The sequence below is a fragment of the Corythoichthys intestinalis genome, chromosome 10, assembly GCF_030265065.1.
Source record: "Corythoichthys intestinalis isolate RoL2023-P3 chromosome 10, ASM3026506v1, whole genome shotgun sequence".
Lineage (NCBI taxonomy): Eukaryota > Metazoa > Chordata > Actinopteri > Syngnathiformes > Syngnathidae > Corythoichthys > Corythoichthys intestinalis.
The window spans coordinates 23,518,194-23,544,482 of NC_080404.1; the positions used below are offsets into that span (position 1 = coordinate 23,518,194).

The 26,289-nt window shown below is 40.7% G+C and overlaps 1 protein-coding gene across 1 annotated transcript; it reads left to right on the forward strand.

Moving 5' to 3' along the window:
- Positions 1 to 1,126: 1,126 nt before the first annotated feature.
- LOC130923048 (cone cGMP-specific 3',5'-cyclic phosphodiesterase subunit alpha'-like) lies at positions 1,127 to 24,198 on the forward strand. The gene is made up of 22 exons (XM_057848451.1): positions 1,127 to 1,579; positions 1,642 to 1,794; positions 6,959 to 7,048; positions 7,139 to 7,279; positions 7,359 to 7,433; positions 8,724 to 8,788; positions 8,852 to 8,918; positions 8,985 to 9,032; positions 14,084 to 14,233; positions 14,302 to 14,445; positions 14,505 to 14,570; positions 17,518 to 17,664; positions 17,740 to 17,847; positions 17,909 to 18,018; positions 18,081 to 18,168; positions 18,230 to 18,330; positions 18,393 to 18,500; positions 18,572 to 18,635; positions 18,703 to 18,777; positions 22,282 to 22,365; positions 22,435 to 22,585; positions 22,680 to 24,198. Exons 1-22 carry the CDS (start codon positions 1,127 to 1,129, stop codon positions 22,715 to 22,717), a joined length of 2,526 nt encoding a protein of 841 aa, XP_057704434.1. The 3' UTR covers positions 22,718 to 24,198.
- Positions 24,199 to 26,289: the final 2,091 nt, after the last annotated feature.

Sequence of the window (26,289 nt, forward strand, 5' to 3'; positions counted from 1 at the left end):
CTTCCTAGCGAACCTAAGTAACTTTTTATCTACAATACTCCTAAATCAGCAAAATCTTGATTTGAATCTATCTTTAAATGATGACACAGTTTTAAAACTTACACATGTCAAGAGTAGACAGAAGGGAACTAATGCAATAATTTTAACATCTTTTCACGGTTGATTTAGGGTAAAGAATTGGGCTAGGGCCAATTGTCCCAAAAACCTTTTAAACTTCACATAGTGTGACCTATTTTTTTTTTTTTTTTTTTTTTTTTGAGGAAAAAACAAAACATGTAAATTATCACCAGTTACTTTGCCAAGTAACTAATTACTCTTACATTCAGGTAACTGAGTTACTAACGCAATTACTTTTTGGGAGATTAATTTGTAACTGTAATTAATTAGTTTTTTAAAGTAGGATTAACAACACTGCTCACTACTGACAAAAATAACACCGTTATACTCTATCGGCGTTCTTAACAACACTGGACCTAACCATTGTCGAAAGACCTTAAGGTATAAAAACAGGGAAAATTTGGTTTCGTCTTTTTGTTCTACGACTATTTACGCTACATTTGGTCAATATGCGAACGTCAAAATAATTGGTTCTGTTGATGGCTGAGCGTCCGTGAAAATAGTGCATCCAATCATAATGCTGATCACACGAAAGAAATTTTGTCCGCGTAAAAGTAGCCAGTGTGGAATGTGAAAAAAAAAAAAACATTTCGGTACGTAACCGACACAATAATGAATGAATGTGAATGAAAACATTCTTTTTGATCAATTTCAATAGGTGAAAATGTTCTATCATTATTTTCCATTGAGTTCATCTTGAACGTGCTAATGTCGTTCCCGGTCTGGAGCAAGTCGTGGTCATTCTGTGGATGCCATAACTCCGATATGATTACCCGTGATGGGATTGACTCTCGGTCAAATGTCAAGCAGCCTAATTTGCCCGTTAAGAAAGCTCATGGGCTTTAAGGGGCTTGCGTCACCATTGTAAGCGGTCGCTCGCTGGGATCCCCTTACCCGGTAAGCCACCGGGCGCCGTCTGTTCTGGACGACGCCTCGGTCTGGGGAGTCGTACTGCTCGCTGTCAAGTTAACTTGTCTTTTACGGGATTCCCAAATCTAAGTGCTCAAAAATGGGTGACAAAGACACTGTGGAGAAGTTCCTGGACAACAACCCGCAGTTCGCCAAGGAGTACTACGACAAAAAAGTCAGAGCGGACGTCATCGCCGCCGCTTTCGACAACGACGCGTCCTCGTACAACGCCGCTGCCGTCGTCCAGGAGGCTCGGTTCGTGTCGGAGCTGGTCAAGGAGCTGCGAGGCCCCGGCCCTCTGGAGAAGTCCCTCCACAAAGTTCTCCAGAGGACTGCGCTGGTCGTCGGCGCCGACCGCTGCAGCTATTTTGGCTACCGGGCGCGCAACGGGACACCCGAGCTGGCCACGGTGCTCTTCGACGTCACGCGCGATTCCACCTTTGAACAGAACCTGGTGGACCCCGATGTAGAGATCGTTTTCCCCACCGATATGGGGATCGTCGGGTGGACGGCGCACAGCAAAAAGCCGCAGAATATCGCCGACGTCAAGAAGGTGAGCCGGCGCGGAACCGACGTCCTTTTGTATTTGTTTTTATCTCGCGCTTGTGCTCACAGGACTCGCATTTCAGCGACTTTGTGGATAAACAGACAAAGTACACTACAAAAAGTATGATGACGGCGCCCATTTTGTGCGGGAAGGAGCCCGTCGGCGTTGTCATGGCGCTCAACAAGCAGGGCGACGACGCCTTTTCCAAAAGCGATCAGGAGGTAAGCGCTCGACGATGGCCTTTCAGTTAAAGTGACGGCAATAGACGTTTGAACTAGTGGTGTCAAAATTATCTCATTAACGGGCGGTAATTAATTAATCATGTTAAAATATTTGACGCAATTAACGCACATGCCCCGCTCAAACAGATTAAAACGACAGTCTCGTGTCCATTTGTTACTTGTGTTTTTTTGTGTTTTGTCGCCCTCTGCTGGCGCTTGGGTGCGACTTATTTTATGGGTTTCAGCACCATCCATGAGCACTGTGTAATTATTGACATCAACAGTGGCGAGCTACTAGTTAATATCTTGTTTGAAAATTTTATTTTTTTATTAAAACTAAAACATTAAGAGGGGTTTTAATATTTAAATTTCTATAACTTGTACTAACATTTATCTTTTAAGAACTACAAGTCTTTCTATAAATGGATCACTTTAACAGAATGTTAATATTGTTAATGCCATCTTGTTGATTTATTGTTATAATAAACAAATACAGTACTTACTGTATGTACAGTATGTTGAATGTGTATATCCGTCTTGTGTCTTATCTTTCCATTCCAACAATAATTTACAGAACAATATGGCATATTTTATAGATGGTTTGAATTGTGATTAATTACGATTAATTTTTTTCAGCTGCGATTAACTCGATTAAAAACTTTAATTGTTTGACAGCCCTAGTTTGAACTGGTCCAGGAGGACTGGATTTTAACGCTCATCTTTCGGCGCCGTGTCCCATCCATTTCCCATCCATTTCCACCGGGAGATTGGCCACTTTTGGTCGAAATGTAGGAGATGGGACATTAATAAGACCAAAACAGATAGGGTGAACGGGGTCAGGGCAACATTTATCACGAATATGCTGATGTGTTTCCTACCTAAAAATGAAAAAAGATGTCATTTTTATGGGAGAAAGTAATTTTTCATTGTTCCATATAAAGGAAAGTTACCGAGGTTGTTTTTTGTGTTTTTTTTTTTTTTTCATCTCTTAAATGCATTAGTGGGTTGAGCAATTATGGAGAAAAATCTTAAATTGGGATTATTTCAACTTTTTACCTCGTTACAATTAATATATGATTGTCTTAAAAATGTCTGCACAAGCTGCAAATAAAATTACGTTTTAAACTAAATAATGTAGAAAGTAAATACATTTGAATAAATTAATAAATGCTCTCATATGTATTTGGTTTCAAAAGTGTAAAGTCACAACATGCTCTACCCTTTTTTCCTCCTATACTAGGCCGTTTACAAGAAGAAAAGCAGCAGCATATGTTTTTGTTTTTTTCTGTTAACACTTTGTTGTGTAACACAGAATGGGACCTCTTTCTCTAAGCAGCTTCTTCGTTTAGTTTCCAGAAGAGTTCACTACATTCCTCACTGTTTAATTAACTTTAACACAAAAACACATACAAGAGGACACTTCTCTCCGAGCAGCTTCCTACTCTCACTAGCAAGTTCACAGTTTGTTATGCTAACTCTGAAGCGGGTCCGACTTTCAGTAGCAAAATTAGTAGTGTGTTCCCCACCTCCACAACATTGACGTCTTTTTACATTACTTACATTGACTGCTGCTGCTGCTGGTGGTGGTGGTGGAAAAAAAAAACTATTATCTCTCCTCTTCGAAGGGGGCGGAGGCGTAAGCGGATTTTATGGGGGGGGCAGGCCCCTCCTGGTGTCCGAAAAGTGTCATTGCATGTAATTGACTTTTCTATTAATATAAAAGTTGAATAGCAATAAAACTGCAACAAAAATGAATGAAATGAACAAAAATATATATTTTTATAATGGGTCAAAATTATTTTTCGAGCACCTTAGACAGTCATTTGCTTTGCATATAATAAAAAAAAAAAAAAAAAAATTGGGGGGGGGGGGCTATTTTTAAAAATGATTTTTTTCTTTGACCGAAAATATTTTTGGGGATTGGAGCAACTTTTTTTGGGTATTGAATGATTTAGACACAAATGTCCTAATCATAACATGGCCCAAGCACAAAAAGGATAGCTTCAATCAAAGAAAACTTTTTCAATAAAAATGAAGTATCATATGCAAATTTTTCAATCTCAAATATTCAATTAAAAAAGTTGCTTCAATCAAAAAAACTTGACTTCAATAAAAAATAAATAAAAATAAATAAATAAATAAATAGATTAAATTAAATTAAAAAATCAAAGAAAAATAGCTTTCACGTGCATTTTTTGGGGGGGAGTCTTTTGAGTTTCAAATTTATTTTTGCATTCAAACACATTTTTTTTTTAATTGAAGCGACATTTTTTTGGTTGAATAATAAAGACACAAATCTACGTCCATATGGCTCCGCCCAGGGGATACAATTTTTGACTGGGGTAACTACATTGGAACGACACCGGCGGGCGTACCATATTCAATGGATGACAATCTTGGCGAAAAATATTGCCTAAGCAGCCTGATTTAGAATTCTCCTCAAGAATGATGGGAAACAAAAAACGCTCATTGTCAACTTATTATTATAAATATTCTTGTAAGTTAATTTTATTGCTGACACTGCGTTTCGGGGTCATCAATATGTTGTGCCCCCCCCTGCCCCATAAGTTAAACTCCGCCTATGGGCGGAGGAGGCGGCATGTTGACATGTATTTCTGTCGAGGTTGTATGAGTGTGCGTGTGAGTGCGCGGTCTAGTCATCAGCCAATCAAATGTGCGTTTAAGGGAAAAAAATGGACCGGCACATTGAGCAAGTGAAAAGGGGTAAATGTAGGTCTAAGCCTAACGAAAACAATTCGCTTAATAATGGTAGGGTCACTTCTATCCTTACAACACATGGGAAGATAATCTAAATTACCAATATATCTGAATTATTCGCATTATATAATGCAAATAAAGTTGCTTCAAAGTTTGTGGGGACAATTTGAGCATCCTGAAAAGTTGCTAGTGTTATGTCCCTATCATCCCTATGCAAACCTACACCTTTGGTATCAGATGTCAAGCGCTGTCAAGGAGCCGTTAAGTGTGTCAGCAAAATTTGAAATTTGCACTAGAGCGTGAGAAAATGTTAAATACTGTACGTTAATTGCGAATTGATATGATTAAAATGGTGATGATTGTATTGGGGTCGGGGATATTGTAAAAATGCACGTTGTATAAACGTTTCCCTTTTTTTAAAATTAGAAAACTTCTTTATTGTAAAAAAATATATTAAAACTTTTTTAAAAATGGTGAATGATCATATTTGTCAAATTTTAAAATGAAAAAATTTAAAATATATCTACATTTGCCTTTCTTTTAGTAATTTAAATGACAAAAATATATTTAAAAAAAATAGTAAACAATATCAAAATTGTGAATTATTTTTGTATCTTTGAAAGAAATTGCTTGGCTCGCTTGATTATTGAAATGTGAATATTAATTTTATACATTATTAGAATAAAGACATTTACACCTATTAAATGATTTTTTCATTTTTAACAAAAATGAAAGGTGCATGGCATTTAAGCTCATCTATACTGCTGGCCAAAAAGTATTGGCACCCCAGCAATTCTGTCAGATGATGCTGAATTTCTCCCAGAAAATGATTGCATTTACAAATGCTTTGGTAATAATATCTTCATTGATTTTGCTTGCAATACAAAACACAAAAGAGAATGGAAAAATAATTAAATTATGATAGTTTTATGCAAAACTCCAAAAATGGGCCAGACAAAAGTATTGGCACCCTTTGAAAAATCATGTGAGGCCTCTTTATTTTGTGTAATTAACAGCACCTGTTACTTACCTGTGACACTTAACAGGTGGTGGCAATAACTAAATCACACTTTCAGCCAGTTAAAATGGATTAACGTTGACTCAACCTCTGCCCTGTGTCCTTGTGAGTACCATATTGAGCATGGAGCAAAGAAAGAAGACCAAAAAAACTGTCTGAGGACTTGAGAAACAAAATTGTGAGGAAGTGTGAGCAATCTCAAAGCTACAAGTCCATCTCCAAAGACCTGAATATTCCTGTGTCTACTGTGCGCAGTTTCATCAATAAGTGTAAAGCCCATGGCACTGTGGCTAACCTCCCTAGATGTGGACGGAAAAAGAAAAAATGACGAGCGATTTCAACGAAAGATAGTGCTGATGTTGGATGAAGAACCTCGACTAACATCCAAACAAGTTCAAGCTGTCCTGCAGTCCGAGGGTACAACAGTGTCAACCCGTACTATCCATCGCCGTCTGAATGAAAAGGGACTCTATGGTAGGAAACCCAGGAAGACCCCACTTCTGACCCAGAGACATTAAAAAAGCCAGGCTGGAGTCTGCCAAAACTTACCTGAGAAAGCAAAAAACATTTTGGAAGAATGTTCTTAGTTCAAATGAGACAAAACATACAAACATAGAGTTTACAGGAAAAAAAACAAGGCCTTCAAAGAAAAGAACGCAGTCCCCACAGTCAAACATGGCGGAGGTTCCCTGATTTTTTGGGGTTGCTTTGGTACCTCTGGCACTGGACTGCTTGACCGTGTGCTCGGCATTATGAATCTCTGAATACTACCAACAAATTTTGCAGCATAATGTAGAGCCCAGTGTGAGAAAGCTGGGTCTCCCTCAGAGGTCAAAGGTCTTCCAGCAGGACAATGACCCAAACCACATTTCAAAAAGCACTAGAAAATGGTTTGAGAGAAAGCACTGGAGAATTCTAAAGTTGCCAGCAATGAGTCCAGACCTGAATCCCATAAAACACCTGTGGAGAGATCTGAAAATGGAAGTTTGGAAAAGGCACCCTTCAAATCTCAGACACCTGGAGCACTTGGCCAAAGATGAATAGTCTAAAATTCCAGCAGAGCATTGTAAGAAACTGATTGATGGATACTGGAAGAGGTTGTTCGCAGTTGTGCTTCCAAGTATTAGGCTGAGGGTGCCAATGCTTTTGTCCGGCCCATTTTTGGAGTTTTGCGTAAAATGATAATGATTTTTTAAAAAAAATTTCATTGTCTTTTGTGTTTTTTCATTGCAAGCAAAATAAATGAAGCTGTTACTACCAAAGCATTTGTAATTGTAATCATTTTCTGGGAGAAACTGAGCATTATCTGACAGAATTGTAGGGGTGTCAGTACTTTTGGCCAGAAATGTACAATATTTGGAATTCATAGCGAACGTGGAAACAAAAGGTCTTTGGCACCGTTTGAATAGGTTTGAATTTTCCTCGCAGCTTTTCGCCCAGTACGTCAATTTTGCGGCGGTGGTGGCCCTCCAAGCGCACACGGCTTACATGTGGGATGTGGAGTCCAGGAGAAGCCAGGTAATCTAACCTCAGCCCATGCATTCGACGCCGACGAAGCGTGCGTGTGCGCTCGCACACCTTAAAAACGTGTCCGCCTGCCGACTTTAGGTTCTGCTGTGGTCAGCCAGCAAAGTCTTTGAGGAGCTGACGGACATCGAGCGGCAGTTTCACAAAGCCCTCTACACGGTCAGGACTTACATCAAGTGCGAGAGGTACTCTGTGGGGCTCCTGGATATGACCAAAGACAAAGTGAGGGTTCCAAGTTTGATCATCAACTTTTCTTCATAATAAGTCATCTTATTCTTCTTATTTTTCTTTTAACTTCTAGGAGTTTTTTGATGAGTGGGCCATCAAACTTGGGGAACAGGAAGCATACAAAGGTCCCAAAACACCTGATGGTAGAGTAAGTTGAAGCATTAAAATGGAAATCCACTTGAAAAATTGGGGTCGAGCGATAATGTTTCCGTGCCATTGACTGCGCTAGACGTCCAGTCCGTTTAAGATGACCATTTCCAAATGGTACGTACTACTGATGTCCCGAACCGTGATCGGAAATCATTTTTCAGAGGATCGGAATCGGGTGAAATGGATCAGGTTTTTAATTTTAATGATATACTGTATTTACTGTATCCTTTCCTGCTTCATGCTCGTACAGCCTTTCACCTTACCTCCTTCTGAGCATTGCAGCTTGCATTTGATACTTGAAGTTAACGATAATTACAGATTTTTGTATCTTTGATCTCGCTAGCGAAGCCTCAGTAGCTCTACGATCAAAGGCACAAATGTTGGGGGAATACTGTACAAAATCAAACTTATTTTCGACATCGTCATATGCAGTGCTGTCACAGATTACTTGAAAAAGTAATTTAATTACTGATTACGCCTCAAAAAATGTAATCTAGTTACTTTACTGATGACTTTTTTATCAAAGTAACTAAGATACTATAAAAGTTATTTATCATTCATAATCAATTTATTTATTTATTTTTACCAAATTTTCCTCCTTTACCGCCTCAACATAAGAATGACAACAGAAAAATATTGCATGTAATTAAATTAAATTATCGGAAAGTCAAAGGGGAAGATCAGAATTTTACACATAAGGCTTAATATTTGAGGTAGCAAAGGATTAATTAGTCGATGAAGATGATTTCAACCACCGACTCACGCTAGCTAAGCCACTCCAGAGCCCTGAAACGAATAAATAACTGACAAACTGCATGGAATTTGTTGAAATTAACTCCACCAACTAAATAAACCCCTGTTAACTCGACAACTAGGCCAACCTATCGCTGGAACCCTCCAGATCAACATTCCCTCGCACATCTCAATACGTGGCAGCACTCAGGTCGAATGTGCACCCGCGTTAACACAAGCCTTTCTCAGTCCCAAAACAGTAAGCACTCCCAAAACAGTAAGCACGTGTGACTCGAAACCAAAACAGGAAGTAACTGTGAGCGGTTTCCATGGAAAGGAACACGTAGTGGACATCTTTTTAGCATTTTCTATTCAAAATGCTCTTAGTACATAACTACAATATTAAAAATAAATATGATTAATAAAAAACTTTTTTTCCGGTATCGGATCGGGACTCAGTATCGGCAGATTCTCAAAATCAGATAGCTCGGCCTTGGGTGCAAAATTCGGGACATCCTTAGTATGTAAAGTGAGTGTCTGTTTTCCTTCTAATCAGGAAATCAACTTCTACAAGATCATTGACTACCTGCTGGAAGACAAAGAGGAAATTAAAGTCATTCCGTAAGTATATTGTCATCTGCCAATCCTGTGTGCATGCAGCAATTTGATGGTACCACTCGACAGCGCCCCCCCCGCGGACCACTGGGCCCTGGTCAGCGGACTGCCCACTTACGTGGCAGAGAACGGATTTGTAAGTTTTTGCATCATTTCTTTGCTTGAAATGATGTCATCTCATCCATCCACTTTTTTTTTTTAGATTTGCAACATGATGAACGCCCGAGCCGATGAGTACTTCTCATTTCAGGTGAGCTCATTCTCCTACGTAACAAGCACTAATGTGCTACTACTATTTGCTGAAGGCTAAGACCGCTTCGCGCGTGATACTCTACGGATCGCAGTATCTACGGCAGCGGTCTCAAACCGACTCCACAAAGGGCCGCAGTGGGTCCTGGTTTTTGTTCCAACAGATCCAGCACAAACAGTTCAACCAATGAGGTTTCTACTAACATAAGCAGCACCTGATTGCAATCAACTGATTACACTTGTAAGAAACCAGATTGGTGAAAAGATATTTGTCTCGTTTGGTTGGAATGAAATCCAGTACCCCCTGCGGCCCTTTGAGGACCGGTTTGAGACCACTGATCTACGGTATCGATCCGTGAACCGTACGTACAGTTGCTTGGGAAGTGGGTTGCTCAGTGTGCTGCAGCACACCCTGGTGTTGGGAAGAGAAAAAAAGTATTTTTTTTTTTTGTTAAAAATAAATCGATAAATAAAACATATTGAAACAATTGCGTATTTAACTTTGGGGATTAAATACAGTAATTTCCCGAATATAAGGCGCACCCGTGTATAATGCGTACCCCAGATTTACTTGTAAAATCTAGGGGAAATTATTCTACCCGTTTATAATGTGCACCCTAATTTTAACACCAATAAATAGAAGAATACAAGAAAATAGAGCTCGTATACAGATACAGAAATGTAATTTTACTGACTGGTGAAACACAGCACAAGCATAGCATGTTGGTAGTTCAAAACACTACCATAAACTGACAATATTTACGGTAATAATATGATTTGACAACTTCTCCAACTTACCAGAATCTAGGAGAAAACAAAACAGATGTGACTTTTCTTTTAAAGGCTGCTGTATAACTTGCTCGTTTCATCATGATGAATAAATGTTTCTCCATGGATTTATATGGTAAAATGAAAGTGAGAACGGAAATCCGAGAGAGCTCATCGCTGTCGACATGACAGTAGCCATAGGAACTATTGTTATTTGGGTTTGAGTTTCCCGAGGGACAGATATAGTTGACAGACACACACAGGAAGTCTTTGTTGTTACGTTTGTTAGAGTCCGAGTTGCGGAGCTGCAATAAACGTTGACTCAAATGAGTTCAAGAAAATAAATTCTGTGCTTTATGAAGAGTGAAAAAAGCAGAACTTAACACAGACCAAATCATTCGGCCGATCAGAGTGAAGTATGACCGAAACAAAATGGTGACGTCACGTACCGTAATGGTCGGCAACGGATCGCCGCATACATTTCTTCAACACAACGTGGCCGTGTCAATAAAAAGAATCGGTTTATATATATAATATATATATATATTTCTGTCTCCATCCATGTACCCGTTTATAATGCGCACCATGATTTTACAAGTTGATTTGGGGGGAAAAAAGTGTGCGTTATATTCGGGAAATTACGGTATATATGTTGAAAAGTTTTTTTTCTTTTTTTTTTTTTTTAAATAATATGGTCACCACTACATACCTTGCTTGCTACCAGGTCACGTTGAATAAGGCGCTATTGGAACGGAAAAGTTAACTGTTGATAGAGGAGGCGTTAACATGGTGCAAAAATGAATTAACGATTTTTTTCTTTACAAAAACAGCGAAAATTTCGAAGATTTAATTCGAGGTCGAAAGTAAAAATGATTATGATAGTTTATAAAGGTGACCAGCGAGGAAAAGTTGGAGATTTCAATCATGGAGAACTTAAAATAGGTAAGACACGCTTGCTTTATAGTCAGACTTTGAGCTGCCGCCATGCAGTGCACTGTTGGATATTTGTGTGCAAATTATTTGAGAGTTGTGAAAACTGAGTCTTAAACCGAGGTTTATTTGATCTTTTAATTTTCAGATGTGTTTATGTCATTGTGGCATTTAGCTGCGGGGATTTGCATTATAATACACAGGCGCTTTTATTTCCAATGCAAAAACTCCAACACAAACTGTAGGTGAAACAGAACACTGTCTTTTTAGTAGCCTAGTAGTAGTACGTAAACAATCCTGCATGCGTGTGTACTGCCATTGTGCACGCCTTGTATGGAGAAAAAGCGTGAGCATGATAAATTTGGACCGAAACAGCTTTTTTTGGATGGGAAAAACACAATAAGATCCTCAGCACCTTCTGCTGTGAGTGACTTCCAGCGCCCCTTATTACATTCTACACTGATTCCTAAGTGATTTGAAACCAAAAGTGACTATTTTCTGACCATTTCTGAAATGGATGGGATCGGAATGATATATGAACATTTTGGTTAAAGAGTATCCTTCTGTAACCCCCGCAGCTCCGTCCTACGCTCGATTTGATACCAAACAAGATTTTTCAGACCAAAGTGAAAATGGATAGGATTTTAATGACGAATCGGCGTTTATAAATCCTGGAATAATCATCATCAAAAAAGTTGTCACTTTGACTATTCGGATACATTTAAAATTGGGAATTATTTTCAAAACAAAAGCTTTGTCATACTTTAAAATGAACCACTTGATTTGACATGTTTTGACTTGATTTGACGGGTTTTTCATTTAAAAAAAAAAAAAAAAAACCTGCTTCGTGCTCGTACAGCCTCTCAATCTCCCTCCTGCTGCTTTTCTTGTTCAGCAGTGCCCTAGAGTTAGCTATTTAACGTTAACGATGATTGACAGGGGTGTAGCTCTACCATCAAAGGCCTGAATGTGTCAATCATCGTTTAGCTTGTTAAACACCAGCGGCAGTGTGCTGTGGCAACTCATTGTGTAAGTGAGAGGCTGTTCTCAGTAGCGTGAGCATCAAAGCATGAGTGGATTTGAGTGGACTCACTCAATGAAGCATTTAAAGTGCTTGTGACACGAAAAAGCATGTTTATTTCATAATACACGCGGTATTTTATGCTCCTGAATGATATGGACCGCTTGGATGTGTGTGGAAGCGATCGCTATATTTATTTAGTTTTTTGAATCCCGCGCCAGGAAAATGAGTGACTTCCGGCTTCGGTCTCGCATTGAGGAGGAGGGCGCTGTGACGTGTACGGTAGAAGACGTCCTCTTCACGCTACAGTGTACTGTTGTGTATGAGGACGAAGGATTCAGCTGATTTTGCGGATTAATACTTTTATTTTTTGCATCACGCCAGCCAAACGGCTGCAGAAAAATCATTCTGTATGCGGGAGAGACGTATGCGCCTTTTTGGAGTTTCAAAAGGTTCCCATTCACCGTGGATATTTACTGTGGGACCATTGGACTTACAAGGAAGTGAGTAAACATCTTGTTTTGTATTATGTCAAATACGAATACAGTGATTACAAAGTAAACACTATAAAATTCCTTTAAATAAAGGACTACTTACGTTTGATCATTGATAGGCATGTAAAAAGCTATCCTCACGCTCATTAGCAGTTAGCTGTTAGCACGTTAGCTACACAACACAACAATTCCAGCCACCCTCCTCCAGGGAACGAACTGTAAATTGCTCTCCGCCGGGCGGTTTGCCGATCCGCAAAGAAACTCGACAACCGGGTCGTCATGTCAAATAATCCAGGCTAGTTATGTGTGATTTTCCACTTCGAAGACTTTGAAACATCCCTCGGTTCGGGTTAGCATGTCGGCTAGCTGTCACTCCTTCTGGTCTGTTTACATTCTCCGAAGCCGGGGAAGGGAAATGACATATGTCCGATTTAGGTGTCATAAAATATCGTTCGGCAGGTGTGACAGTAAAGGTAAAGTCGACTGTTTTGACCATTATGGAGTAATTTTGCCATGTCGTCTTGAATAAATGGATTTTTATTATTTTATATTCCATTTAGCACAAGTTATTTGTCATGACCATGCCATTTATTTAGCAATTGGGGAAAGTACTTGGGTAAAAAGAATATCCTGTAAAAATATTGAAGTAAAGAGACAGAAACAATGACATTTCGCCGCTCTCTTCGTCGCGTTTTCCTCATTGTGAATAGTTCCCCCTCGATGGGCCGACTGGTCCTTCTCAAGCCATTTATATAGCTATTGGGGAAAAATACTTGGATAAAAAGAATATCCTGTAAAAATATTGAAGTAAAGAGACAGAAACAATGACATTTTGCCGCTCTCTTCGTCGCGTTTTCCTCATTGTGAATAGTTCCCCCTCGACGGGCTGACTGGTCCTTCTCAAGCCGTTTATATAGCTATTGGGGAAAATACTTGGATAAAAAGAATATCCTGTAAAAATATTGGGAGTAGAGAGACTGAAACAATGACATTTTGCAGCTCTCTTCGTCTCGTTTTCCTCGTTCTGAACAATTCCCCTTCAATGGGCTGAATAGTAAAACCGATGAGCCTAGTCTACCGCTGACGTCATCCACCTGTTGGGGACGCTAAAGCCCTATAATTGTAGGCGTGGCTAACCGGCAGATTAAAAGACTAATTTCTCGTCATCTGCGCTTTGCTAAATTGTTGTATATAGTCGAATCGTCTCAAAATATGATTCTAATTCACATAATAATGCCATTTAAGACTTTTTTTCTGGTGTCGTATGCTCTTTAATGAAGACAAGCATTTTTCTACGTTATTCTTGTTAAAAAATAATTTATATTCTAATGGCGGCACGGTGGGATTCTTTTTTCGAACAATTTTTTTTCATTTTCCGATTGGGACTATATCAGCAGATTCTCAAAATCAGGTGACTCGGGTGTAAAAATATGTGATCAGGACATCCCTACCTCCAAAGTGTGCCTCAAAATCCCATGTTTCTTATCAATATTTATTTATCGCGGCATGAAATTCCCTACAGCGCAGCTCTATCTAGTGGATCTGTAACGCAACTCCAACCGCTAGTAATAATGCGGCCTATATACTGTATGAAAACCGTTTTAAAATAGGCTATTCATTGATGGTGCGCCTTACACTTGGATTGTGCGGAATGTACGGTACATTAAATCCCAGCCAAAATAAATTAGACGTGTAGCGCCGTCAATGGCACTGAGACAAGAGCGTTCGCGGACAGTGCTACCAGTTGAAAAAAATTGGACTTCTGTTGCAGTCAAAGGTGATTTAATAGCAAACGAGGTTTTTTCTTCTATGCCCAAAGTAACTTAATTTTTTTTTCAGAAAGAAGCGGTGGACGAGAGCGGCTGGAGAATAAAGAACGTCCTCTCCCTCCCCATTGTCAACAAAAAGGAAGAAATAGTGGGCGTGGCCACCTTCTTCAACAGACGCGACGGCAAACCCTTTGATGAGAGCGACGAGCAAATCGCAGAAGTGCGGTAGTGTCGAGACGCCTCCCGCAGGGCGCCATTGCACTTTTTCACCAGATCCCGTCTTTGTAGGCTCTCACCCAGTTCCTGGGCTGGTCCACTCTTAACAGTGACACCTATGACAAACTCAACCGCACCGAGTGGGGTAAAGACGTGGCGCAGGAAATGCTAATGTACCAAACTAAGGCCACGCCTGCCGACGTACAGAGCATTTTGGTAAGACTCCGCCCTCAATGGTGAGCCTCAGCAAAACTGACGCCCAAATACTTTGGTAGAACACTCAAGAAAAATTGGGTTCTGCGCCAGAGGACTGCGACCAGAAGGAGATGTACAAGCTGCTGGTGGGTCCATTTAAAAACTCGTTGGCTGCATGAGTGGCTCTAAAAATGAGTCGTTCTTACATAGAGCGCACTGTAACGTGTCAAATTAGGCAAGGTGGACAGGAAAACCCATGACCTAAGGTGCCGATGTAGATGCTTCGTAGGGGTCAAATAATTTGAGCGTGTATTTTGATCGGACGCCAGTAAGTGTTTTGTATACCAGCAGTAAGATTTTAGTCCAGGGGTCCCCAACCTTTTTTGCACCACGGACCGGTGTTATTTGGGTCTTTTTTTCACAGACCGGTGTTCTCACAAATTTTGCAACCCATCAAAAATTGCAACGATGCGGTTCTGCGCATGCGTGTAATGTTAAACATAGCCGCAAAATCCGCAAATGCAGCGATTCCAAAGTAAACACTACAAACTTTCTTGAAAGAAAGGAATATTAACTTACGTTTGATCATGGAAGGACTTGTAGAAAAGTTCTCCTCAGATACATCCTGCCATGTAAGCTGCACACAACAACTTCACACCGCTCTCACCATTAACGACTTTGCCTTGTCGTTAAACATTAATTAAGAAGCCCGCTTCACAAAGATACGATGTAGGAAATTGTAGCAAGGTTTTCAATGCTCTTGTAGCGATGTCAGGATATTCCAGAAAGACTTTAATCCAGAACCTCGGTAGAGTTCTTGTCTCAAATGTACGTTTAATAAGGTCGCCGTCATTTGCGATCTCTACAAGTTGATCTTCCTGTTGCACAGACATGCTCGAATCACTCGGTTTACTCACAAACGGGTCACGAATCCACTCCTCGTTCGTGGGTCTTCGAGGTTGTAGGCTCGTCAGGTGCCCTTTTCGCCGTAAAAATATCTCCAAAGACGTCTGTTTTCCAGTCATCTTCGCTCGTGTGGGGGCTAATTATTTCCGGGAGCAAATGTGCTTCGCCCGCGGCCTATCAATGCGTTATTTTCGAGGACAAGCACACATAGATATATTATATACACAAACAAGATGTAATGCTAGCAGTCCAATCAATGGATTTCTATGACGACACTCTAATCTATCCCGTAGTATTATATCTAGAGTAGACAGGGATATTGGTGTGTTAAGCAGGGGCACAGGGTTAATTCAGCCAGAATGCGGTCGTTATTAAATGATTATTTCTATGCAGGCCCGGTACCGGTCCGCGGCCCGGCAGATGGGGACCCCTGTTTTAGTCTATCCTTTGATGACTATTGTAATATGGTCCTGTTTCCCTTGTATTTGCCAGCGGTGTTCTGGATGAGCTGCAGCTTTTCGATGGTTTTTTGTTCAGAACTGTAAATACGCCATTGCAATAAACCAACAGGGCCAGTTGTAGGCAGGCATGTATGAGGGGGCAGTCAGTGGGATGTTAGCGGTGTCCAACCCCTATTTAGAGAAATGGATTGCACTGAGTCAGGCCTCTACCGTCAGACTTGTTCAACTTGGGTGTCCCACTTGAGGACTAAGCTCCTGCTGGAATAGCTCTTAAGGTCACTGAGGCACGCAAAACCCCTGACCACAATAAGGTGGCAATCCCTCAAAGGGGGAAACTGAACAATAAAATAAATAAAATAGCCTTCATCCAGAATTTATCAACTAACAACATAACAAACCTAATTCTCAAATTGTAACCTAAGAACTGAAAGGTAGTCTTATGAATAGTAATGTGAAAAAATACTTCTGGAACGAATTTATAAAACACAACAGGTACAGAACGGAAACTTTTATCTTTTCTTTTATTTCTTTATGTTGCTAGCAGCAAAACAGTTAAAAAAAATCTTCCTTCACTCCACTCCACTCTACTTCCCTTTGCAAAAACTCTCACTAATTCATCCATGTCCAATTTATTTGTTATGGACCTCTCACGGGCCAATTTCTCTTTGTAAGCTGCAGCAAGCTGGAGTGGAAAATAAGGCTTTGTAAAAACCGTTGTGATTTAACGAAACAAAGCAAAGTAGAACTACAGTCTGGGCGGGGCTTTACGTAGGGGTCTGTCAAACACCGGTCATTTGTCTTCAGTCTATCACGTGAAGTGGACATGGACTTATTTCTGTGCATGTTGTGACTGAGAAAAACGCAACTGCTTCTTCAAAGTCTTCCCGCTCCGTGGAAGCACTGAAACCTGATACCACATTGTCTAGTGAAGTCTAGACTCACTAACATCCTAACAATAACTGGATGTTTACTGGGGGCTGTGCGCGCTATACTGTGCGTGCGCGCTGACCATCCTGTGATCAATACACACACAGCGTAGGGAAAGAGAGATAAGAGAGAACTGATACTATAATGTCTTTGTGTCCCCTTTTCGGCTGATTTTTTTCCACTTTTGCAGATTAATATATCAACTTGTAATGTATTAATTTTGTGAGTATATTAAAATTGTGCTTTCTTAACTTCTACAACTTTTTTTTGAGGGGGCAAGACATTTATTTGAGAGAGCACTGCCCCATCTTGCCCATGCGTAGAGCCGACGTCGTAATCAATTCGACTAGAAGTGAATGCAGTTTTCATTTGAATGCTGGCTGTGTTTTTAGCTGGGAATAGGCAGATTTAGTGATCAACCTCGACTGTCCAATTTCAGGCCTGAGTCAAGTTACACCAAGTTTTCTGCCTTGATTTGTAGCCGTCTGTGCATTGAAACCAGATATTCTAACACGCCGACTCACGAAACCCATTGACATTAATGCTATTTCAGAAATGAACTCGTGGGTTGCCATTAATGGCAACAGACTGGGAGGAAAAAAATATCCAACCGGACAAGAGGGTAAAAACCCAGTGAGAGATTAGGGGGAAAAAGCACATCAGCACACAAGCAATAAAATAAAATATAACACCAGACCTGGCTTGCACACATGAAAACCCCACGGGGGTGTCGCAGTACGGACCTTTTAAAATGCGCTTAAATGTAGCGGCTCACTAGACACGCTGAAATATGTCGCAGAGAGCCAGCATCCCCGAATCAGACGCCGTGGATCTTCACGAGTTCAGCTTCAGCGACTTCCCGCTGTCCCAGTCAGATCTCGTCAAGTGCGGCATCCGCTGCTTCTTCGACCTCGGGGTGGTGGAGAAGTTTAAAGTCCCGGCGGAGGTGGAGTTACCCGTCACCCCCTAAACCCGGGTGTTGTGGTCTTAAATCCGAATTGACGCGGCTTCTTTTGTACAGATCCTGACGCGATGGATGTACACGGTTTGCAGAGGTTACCGCGACATCACCTACCACAACTGGAGGCACGGCTTCAACGTGGGACAAACCATGTTCGCACTCCTGCTGGTAAGTAGGACGCCGCCCCGATTTCCCGGAACGAACGCCAGCTCACTTTCTTCCGCTGCAGACGGGAAAGCTGAAGAAGTACTACTCAGATCTGGAGGCTTTTGCTATGGTGGCCGCCGGGTTCTGCCATGACATCGACCACAGGGGGACCAACAACCTCTACCAGACAAAGTAAGGAGGAAAGAAATAAAGGGAGACTTGAGCCAGAATTGACAGACGGCGTCCTCTCGTAGGAGCGCGTCCCCGCTGGCCAAACTTCACAGCAGCTCCGTGATGGAGCGACATCATCTAGAGTACAGCAAGACGCTGATGGAAGACGAGGTGGGCGCAAATGGCACATTTTTAGGGCTAGATATACTCTGATCCCGTTTCTCCCATCCAGAACTTGAACATCTTCCAAAACCTGCAAAAGCGCCAATTTGAGACCGTGCAGCACCTGTTTGAAGTTTGCATCATCGCCACGGACCTCGCGCTCTACTTCAAGTAAATTGGCAGCCAGCGTCGAGCATTTGAGGGCTTTTCTGAGCGCCTTCCTTCTCGTCCAGGAAGAGAACAATGTTCCAGAAGATTGTGGATTCCATGGAGGCCATTCCGGACGAGAAGGACAAAATCAACCACATCTCCAACAACCCGACCAGGAAGGAGATCATCATGTAAACGATCTCAAAAAAGAATGAGCAAAATATCTTCTCGCAACGAATTATTTTACTTTTTTTTCCCACAGGGCGATGATGATGACGGCGTGCGATCTGTCGGCCATTACCAAGCCGTGGGAGGTTCAGAGTAAGGTGCGTTCCCCTCCTGCTTTTGCCACGAATAAATGGAATTTTTGGAATCCTCCCTCCCTCTTTTCAGGTGGCTTTGATGGTGGCGGCAGAATTCTGGGAGCAGGGAGATCTGGAAAGAACCGTCCTTGACCAGCAGCCCATCGTAAGACTACCTTCCTAGCTTCTCCTTCTTCAATTCATAGACAACTCATGATCATCAAATGAATCAACAACTCGTTTGCTCGTCGTTTCATCGTTGTTTACATCTGTTTTTTGAGCCTTTTACTAGTAAATGTTGTTTATTTTCACTTTTTTTAAAAAACAAATATTAAATGTTACAGTATATCACAAAAGTGAGTACACCCCCACATTTCTGCAGATATTTAAGTATATCTTTTCATGGGACAACACAGACAAAATGACACTTTGACACAATGAAAAGTAGTCTGTGTCACTGTGTGCGGCTTATATAATAGAGTTCATTTATTTTCCCCTCAAAATATAGCCATTAATATCTAAACCCCTGGCAACAAAAGTGAGTACACCGCATGGGAACTACATACATCCCTAAATGTCCAAATTGAGTACTGCTTGTCATTTTCCCTCCAAAATGTCATGTGACTCGTTACAGGAGTGCTATCAGCATTGCTGCAGAGATTGAAGAGGTGGGGGGGGGCATTCCCACCACCATGCTTGACTGTAGCCATGACACACTTATCTTTGTACTCCTCACGTGGTCGCCACCACACATGCCTGAGACCATTGGAACTAAACAAATTTATCTTGGTCTAATCAGACCATAGAACATGATTCCAGTAATCCATGTGCTTTGTTGACATGTCTTCAGCAAACTGTATGCGGGCTTTCTTGTGGACCGTCTTCAGAAGAGGCTTCCTCCTGGGGTGACAGCCATGCACACCAATTTTGATGTAGAGTGCGGCGTATGGTCTTAGCACTAACAGGCTGACCCCCCACCCCTTCAATCTCTGCAGAAATGCTGACAGCACTCCTGTAAGGAATTACATGACATTTTGGAGGGAAAATGACAAGCAGTACTCAATTTGGACATTTAGGGATGTACGTAGTTCCCATGCGGTGTACTCACTTTTGTTGCCAGGGGTTTAGATATTAATAGCTATATTTTGAGGGGAAAATAAATTCACTCTATTATATAAGATGCACACAGACTACTTTTCATTGTGTCAAAGTGTCATTTTGTCAATGTTGTCCCATGAAAAGATATACTGAAATATGTGCAGAAATGCGAGGGGTTTACTCACTTTTGTGATACGCTGTATTTTTACTGCTTTAAATTCAGAAAGCATTTTACTTTTATGTATTTTATTTTTTTCCAAAATAAGAGTTCATATTCTCGATTTTTTTAATTTAAAAAAAATGCAGTGGTATGAAAAAGTATCTGAACCTTTTGGAATTTCTCACATTTCTGCATAAAATCACCATCAAATGTGATCTGATCTTGTCTTGTTATGTCTGCTTTAACTAAAAGCACCCAAACATTTACAAGTTTTGATATTTTAATGAGGATAGTATGCAAACAGTGACAGAGGGGGAGCAAAATAAGTAAGTAAACCATCACATTTATATTTTGGGTCCCCTTTGGCAGCAATAACTTCAACCAGACCCTTCCTGTAGCTGCAGATCAGTTTGGCACATCGATCAGGACTAATCTTGACCTGTTCTTCTCTACAAAACTGCTGTAGTTCAGTCAGATTCCTGGAATGTCTGGCATGAATCGCTGTCTTTAGGTCATGTCGCAGCATCTTAATAGGGTTCAAGTCTGGACTTTGACTTGACCACTCCAGAACGTGTATTTTGTTCTTCTGAAACCATTCTGAAGTTGATTTACTTCTGTGTTTTTGATCATTGTCTTGTTGCAGCAGCCATCCTCTTTTTAGCTTCAACTGTCTGACAGGCGGTCTCAGGTTTTCCTGCAAAACATCCTGTTAAACTTTTGAATTCATTCTTCCATTAATGACTGCAAGTTGTCCAGGCCCAGAGGCAGGAAAACAGCCCCAAATCATGATGCTTCATCCACCATGCTTCACGGTGGGCATGAGATGATGATGAGCTGTTCCATTTTTCCTCCACACATGACGTTGTGTGTTACTCCCAACAATTCAACTTTGGTTTCATCAGTCCACAAAATATTTTGCTAAAACCTCTGTAGAGTGTCAAAATGCCTTTTTGCGAACATTAAACGAGCAAAAATCCTCTGTGGAGTCCTCCCATGAACGCCATTCTTAGCCAAAGTTGTACATATAGTTGATGTGTGCACAGAGATATTGGACTGTGCCAGTGATTTCTGTAAGTCTTTATCATACACACTAGGGTTCTTTTTTACCTCTCTAAGTATTCTGCGCTGAACTCTTGCCATCATCTTTGGTGGACGGCCACTCCTTGGGAGAGAAGCAACAGTGTCAAACTCTCTCCATTTGTAGACAACCTCTCTGACAGTCGAATGATGAACATCCAGACTTTTAGAGATTGTTTTCTATCTTTCCCAGCTTTATACAAATCTACAATCTTTGATCGCAGGTCTTCAGACAGCTCCTTTGACCGAGCCATGATGCACATCAGACAATGCTTCTCATCAGGAGTTTTACCAGGTGTGTGTTTTATAGTGGGGAGGGCAGCTTTAAACCACTCATCAGTGATTGGGCACACACCTGACTTAAATTGTTTAGTAAAAATTGGTTTCAATTGCTCTTTAAGTCTCCTTAGGCAGAGGGTTCACTTACTTATTTTTCCCCTTTCTATCATTATTTGCATGCTATCCTCATGAAATATGAAAACCTCTAAATGTTTGGGTGGTTATAGATAAAGCACAACAGACAATGTTTCTCATCAAGACAATTTTTACCAGGTGTGTGTTTTATAGTGGGCAGGGCAGCTTTAAACCACTCATCAGTGATTGGGCACACACCTGACTTAAATTGTTTGGTAAAAATTGGTTTCAATTGCTCTTTAAGTCTCCTTAGGCAGAGGGTTCACTTACTTGTTTTTCCCATTTCTATCATTATTTGCATGCTATCCTCATTAAAACATGAAAACCTCTAAATGTTTGGGTGGTTATAGATAAAATACACACTGTTTTTACATCTGTGTGATTTTGACAAAGATCAGATCACATTTGATGCTGATTTTATGCAGAAATGTGAGAAACTCCAAACGGTTTACTTTTTAATACCACTGTGTTAAAAAAAAAAAAAAAAAAAAAAAAAAAAATCTGTTTTATTCATTATATATATTTTTTACAGTTAAAAACAAAAACTGGAAAAAAATAATTTATTGATTAATAGAGTAAACAGTAAATATTCTTTATTAAATGTATTTTATAAAAAAAATTTAAAAAGGGAAAAAAGGACTTAATATTCTTAGTTTTACTATTTTCTTTATTTCTGATTAAAAAAATAAAAACAAGTAAAATAATATTTTCTTCATTCAAAAGGGAAAAATTGTCAATATATATTTAATTATGTGTATTTTTCATACATTACAATTCCTTTTACTTTCTTTGAAACACAGAAAAGACAACTATTCTTTTTTTCATTGGTTGTATCAATTTTCTCGATTGATATGAATAAAAGAAGGAAAACCCAAAATATATTCTCAATATGGAAATTGGACCCTCCCTCCTTTTCTTCAGCCAATGATGGATCGGAATCACGCTGACGAGTTACCAAAGATGCAGTGCGGCTTCATCGATTTTGTCTGCTCTTTCGTGTACAAGGTAAAGACAAATTTCTCGTAAAAGGATCGGCGGAAGCGCCGATGACGTGTGTCTGCCCGTGTCGGCCAGGAGTTTTCACGCTTCCACAAGGAGATCGACCCCATGTTTGCGGGTCTCAACAACAACCGGGGAGAGTGGAAAGCACTCGCTGATGTCCACGAGGCCAAGATGAAGGCCATCCAAGATGAGAAGAAGAAACTGGAAGGCGGAGGAGAGGGGGGTGAGTATGCTCGGCCTGAGAAAGAGTGAGAGAGGCCGACCACACTTTTTGGGGTATGAGCTCACTCCAAATCTTTGTCCTTTATGTCTTCTAGACGCGGGTGGCAAGTCAAAGACGTGCATCATCTGCTAAGTAAAATAGGCACTTCAAGTTAACGGCACATTTTTACCAGGGCCTAAAAACACGGCCATTGATGGCAGTAGACATCTGATCTGTTTCGCCCCGTCTGCATCTCAAGGGCCCAAATAAAGGACACTTTTAGCATTTTATGCCGTTTACCGCAAAGAAATAGGATAAACACTTTGCTAGTTTACTTACGTTTTAAAAATGTCTCCTGCTATAATAGGACAAACTACGTAAGAAGATTTGACACAATTGGATTTGCTTATTAGCTCTTTGGAGTCCCCGGCTTGTATTTTTCTAAGCCAGCTGGCCCCTCCGCCCCCCATTTGCTACATAAAGTAAAAACAGTGACGTCCAACCCGCCAACCTCACGAGACACACAGGTGGTCTTAATCCACTCATGTTACAATAGCTTTAAATAGATGTTACCTTATGTCAGTGCTTCTCAATTATTTTCTGTTACGCCCCCCCAAGGAAGACGTAAATGTTTCGCGCCCCCCCAAACTCTCTGCCGCCACTGTAAATAGTATCATTTGTCTATAAAATGACTATTATTAATACGCATCTGCCTAACATTGGGTCCTTTTTTTTCTAATAAAGAAAAAAAGTAACATAGATCAACTTATAATAAAGTATAACTTTATTAACATTGTTTTGTTTGTAACAGAGAAGACTTGACGCGCATCAGTTTGCCTGAATTTTAAAAAAGTCACATCCAAAATGTAAAAATACACTCAACGTACATTTTTGACTATTTGATACAGAAAAATAAAATGTAATAAGATCAGTAAATAATAACAAATTCAAATTCATTAGAAACATTCACTCATGAGGACAATATGCCAAAAAAACTGACCGAAAAAACAAAACTGAATAAAAGAAAAAAAAGAGTGTCCTTGGACAGAAGGACAGTTTTTATTTTTACTGCTCACACCTCCTTTGCAATGGTGTGGAGTTATTTTGCAATAAGCATGCTAACAATGCTCACTGGTTTACTGATATAACACTGACAAACCAGGACGATTGTTGGCAATATTTGGCACGTTTTCGCTGAAAAACAATCAAGCGGATTATCAATGAGATTGGGGTCTAATGTCGTTAAGTGGCGTCTTAATTGATTTGTTTTCTGGCTGTCCGCTATAATTATTTTTAGACACAGTAAACTTTGGTCTTTCCTCATCATACACTGTATTAAAAGTCAAAGCTAAAAGGCAAACAGCACGAAAAAAGCGCATTCTCGGCGGCCGAGGTAGAACCGTAGGTGAGGGCGGTCGTCGTGACGATCCCAAACCGAAAATGGCACTTCTCGGGCGGCGACGTGAGAACCGGACAAGACACTGCGTCGTCACAAGTTGCTGCGTGAGTGAGTCCGGTCGGAAAACGGCTTTCGAAAACGGCGGCGGCGCACTGCTCTTCATATCTGTTTTCTGTGTGCTGAGTGCTCTTTCTTAGTTCAAAAATACTGCGCGCACTCTGAAAATGAGAGCGCCACTGCCACCCACTGAGTGGATGTACAAGTACACTTTATTCCAGTACGGCAAAAAAAAAAAAAAAAAAAAAAAAAAGCATGTTCCCCGAGGTCACACCCCACTATTTGAGAAGTACTGCCTTATGTACAATGGCTTGTGCGGAGCATCCAATGTGTCAATAAAGTCTATTTTGTCAAATCGTGCCAGTTCTAGTGTATTTATGTATTTCCTGCTCTAGCTGCTCGAAGTGTACAGACGCACATTGCAGAGCTCCTGAAAGCACGCTCATATCTTAACTGATAAGCGCTCAGCCTGAAAAATATGACTCCAGTATGGCTCGGAAAACTCTGAAACCTGAGGATCTGGATGAAGTCAAATCCTCCATCCAGAAAACAGTGGCCTCTCTGGCCCCTCTGACCAACCTGGAGGCTTCTCTGACTAACCTGATTCAAAGCCAGAATCGGGAAGTCATGAAAGAATTACAGCTGATGCGCGCTGAAAACGAGAAGCTCAAGCAAGTGGTGGAGGAGAAGGAGGCTCGCATCAAAAGGCTGGAAATTCTGGCTGATAATCTCGACCAAGGAAGACGCGCAAATGATCTCATTCTCTGGATTACAACTGACGCCCAGATCATATGCCGAGGCCGCTAGCCCACCTGTGGCTCAACAGGCAATTGCCAAGCTGCAAGAATTTGGAATAAAGGTGGACCCGCAGGGCATCCGTCACTGCTTTCTGCTCCCAACTGGGGGGAGAGGACCGGCGACGGTGGTCGTGAAGTTGGCAGACCACAAGAGCAAGGTTGCCCTGCTTGACCAGCGCCACCGCCTGAAAGGAACGAAGATTTTTCTGAATGACAACTTGACTCGCCGAAATGCCCAAATGGCGAGAAAAGCACGTCAGCTCAAAAAAGAGGGGAAAATTGCCAGCACCTGGGTCTCTGATTGCAAAATCCTTGTCAAGTCGCAAGACATGAAGATAAGAGTCGTGAGAGGCCTGGAAGAGCTGACCTCATTCGAAAATTAATGATGACACCTGTTACCACCTTTCTGGATGACCAGATCGATGAGTACCATGATGTAAGCTGAAACAAATCCACTTTTGATGTTATTGCCGTCTCAGAAATCCTGGCTTAAGGAAAACAAAGGAACTGACTTTAATTTGCACGGTTACAACATTGCTGTGATATCACCGACCATCTGCTTATCTTCACAAACTACACTCCACGCAACCACTGTGTAAATCCGACAAAGACAGTGTACAAAAGAATCAGAACTGATCAAAACATTGAAAACATGAAAAAAGATCTCTAAACTCAAGACTGGAATGATGTTTACAATGCAAACAATGTGAATGCAGCTTATGGGTGCTTTATGAATACACTTCAGCTATGATAAGCACTGCCTGGTCAAGTTGACTCCACGAGACAAAGAATGCAAAACAAACCTTGGATGACCAAGACGTTAATCAACGCAAAAAGAAAACAGCTCTGTATAAGTATTCCAAAGGACAGGGCCTGCTTAGGAGAAGTTTAAGAAATATAGAAATAAACTAAACTCCCTACACCAACTTGGACATCAACTGATACAATGAACCCACTCAAATTGACAATATGTGAAATTCCATGGCAATCAATGACTTTTGAATGATATGTGGAAAAAAAAACAAAAAAAACCCTGATAATAACTGGACTGTAACACAAATATGCTTGACTGTGCGTCCCGGGCTGTTGGGGGACGGGTATTGATAAGCATTTGCTTTTTCCCGTCTTTCCTTTGTCTGTCATCGTCTTTCTTTCGGGCAAATTCCGCACTCTGAAACTGTCAATGATTATGATGATGATGACAATGACAATAAATTAATCAATTCAATTCAAAATTCAATTCAATTCAAATCCAATTCAAATTCATTTAACCCTTTACAGGGCACTCATCCAACTCGGTGGCTGTCAAATATACCCTTTTAGAGACAGGGGTGACTACAGTGTGGACAGATTTTCAAAAGTGGACACTTGAACTCTTTGTAGGCTAAGTGACTACTTTTGGTCTTAAAGTGATCCTCTAACTTAATCATGTAGGCTCTAATAAACCACAATTGTTCTCTTGTACTAAAATA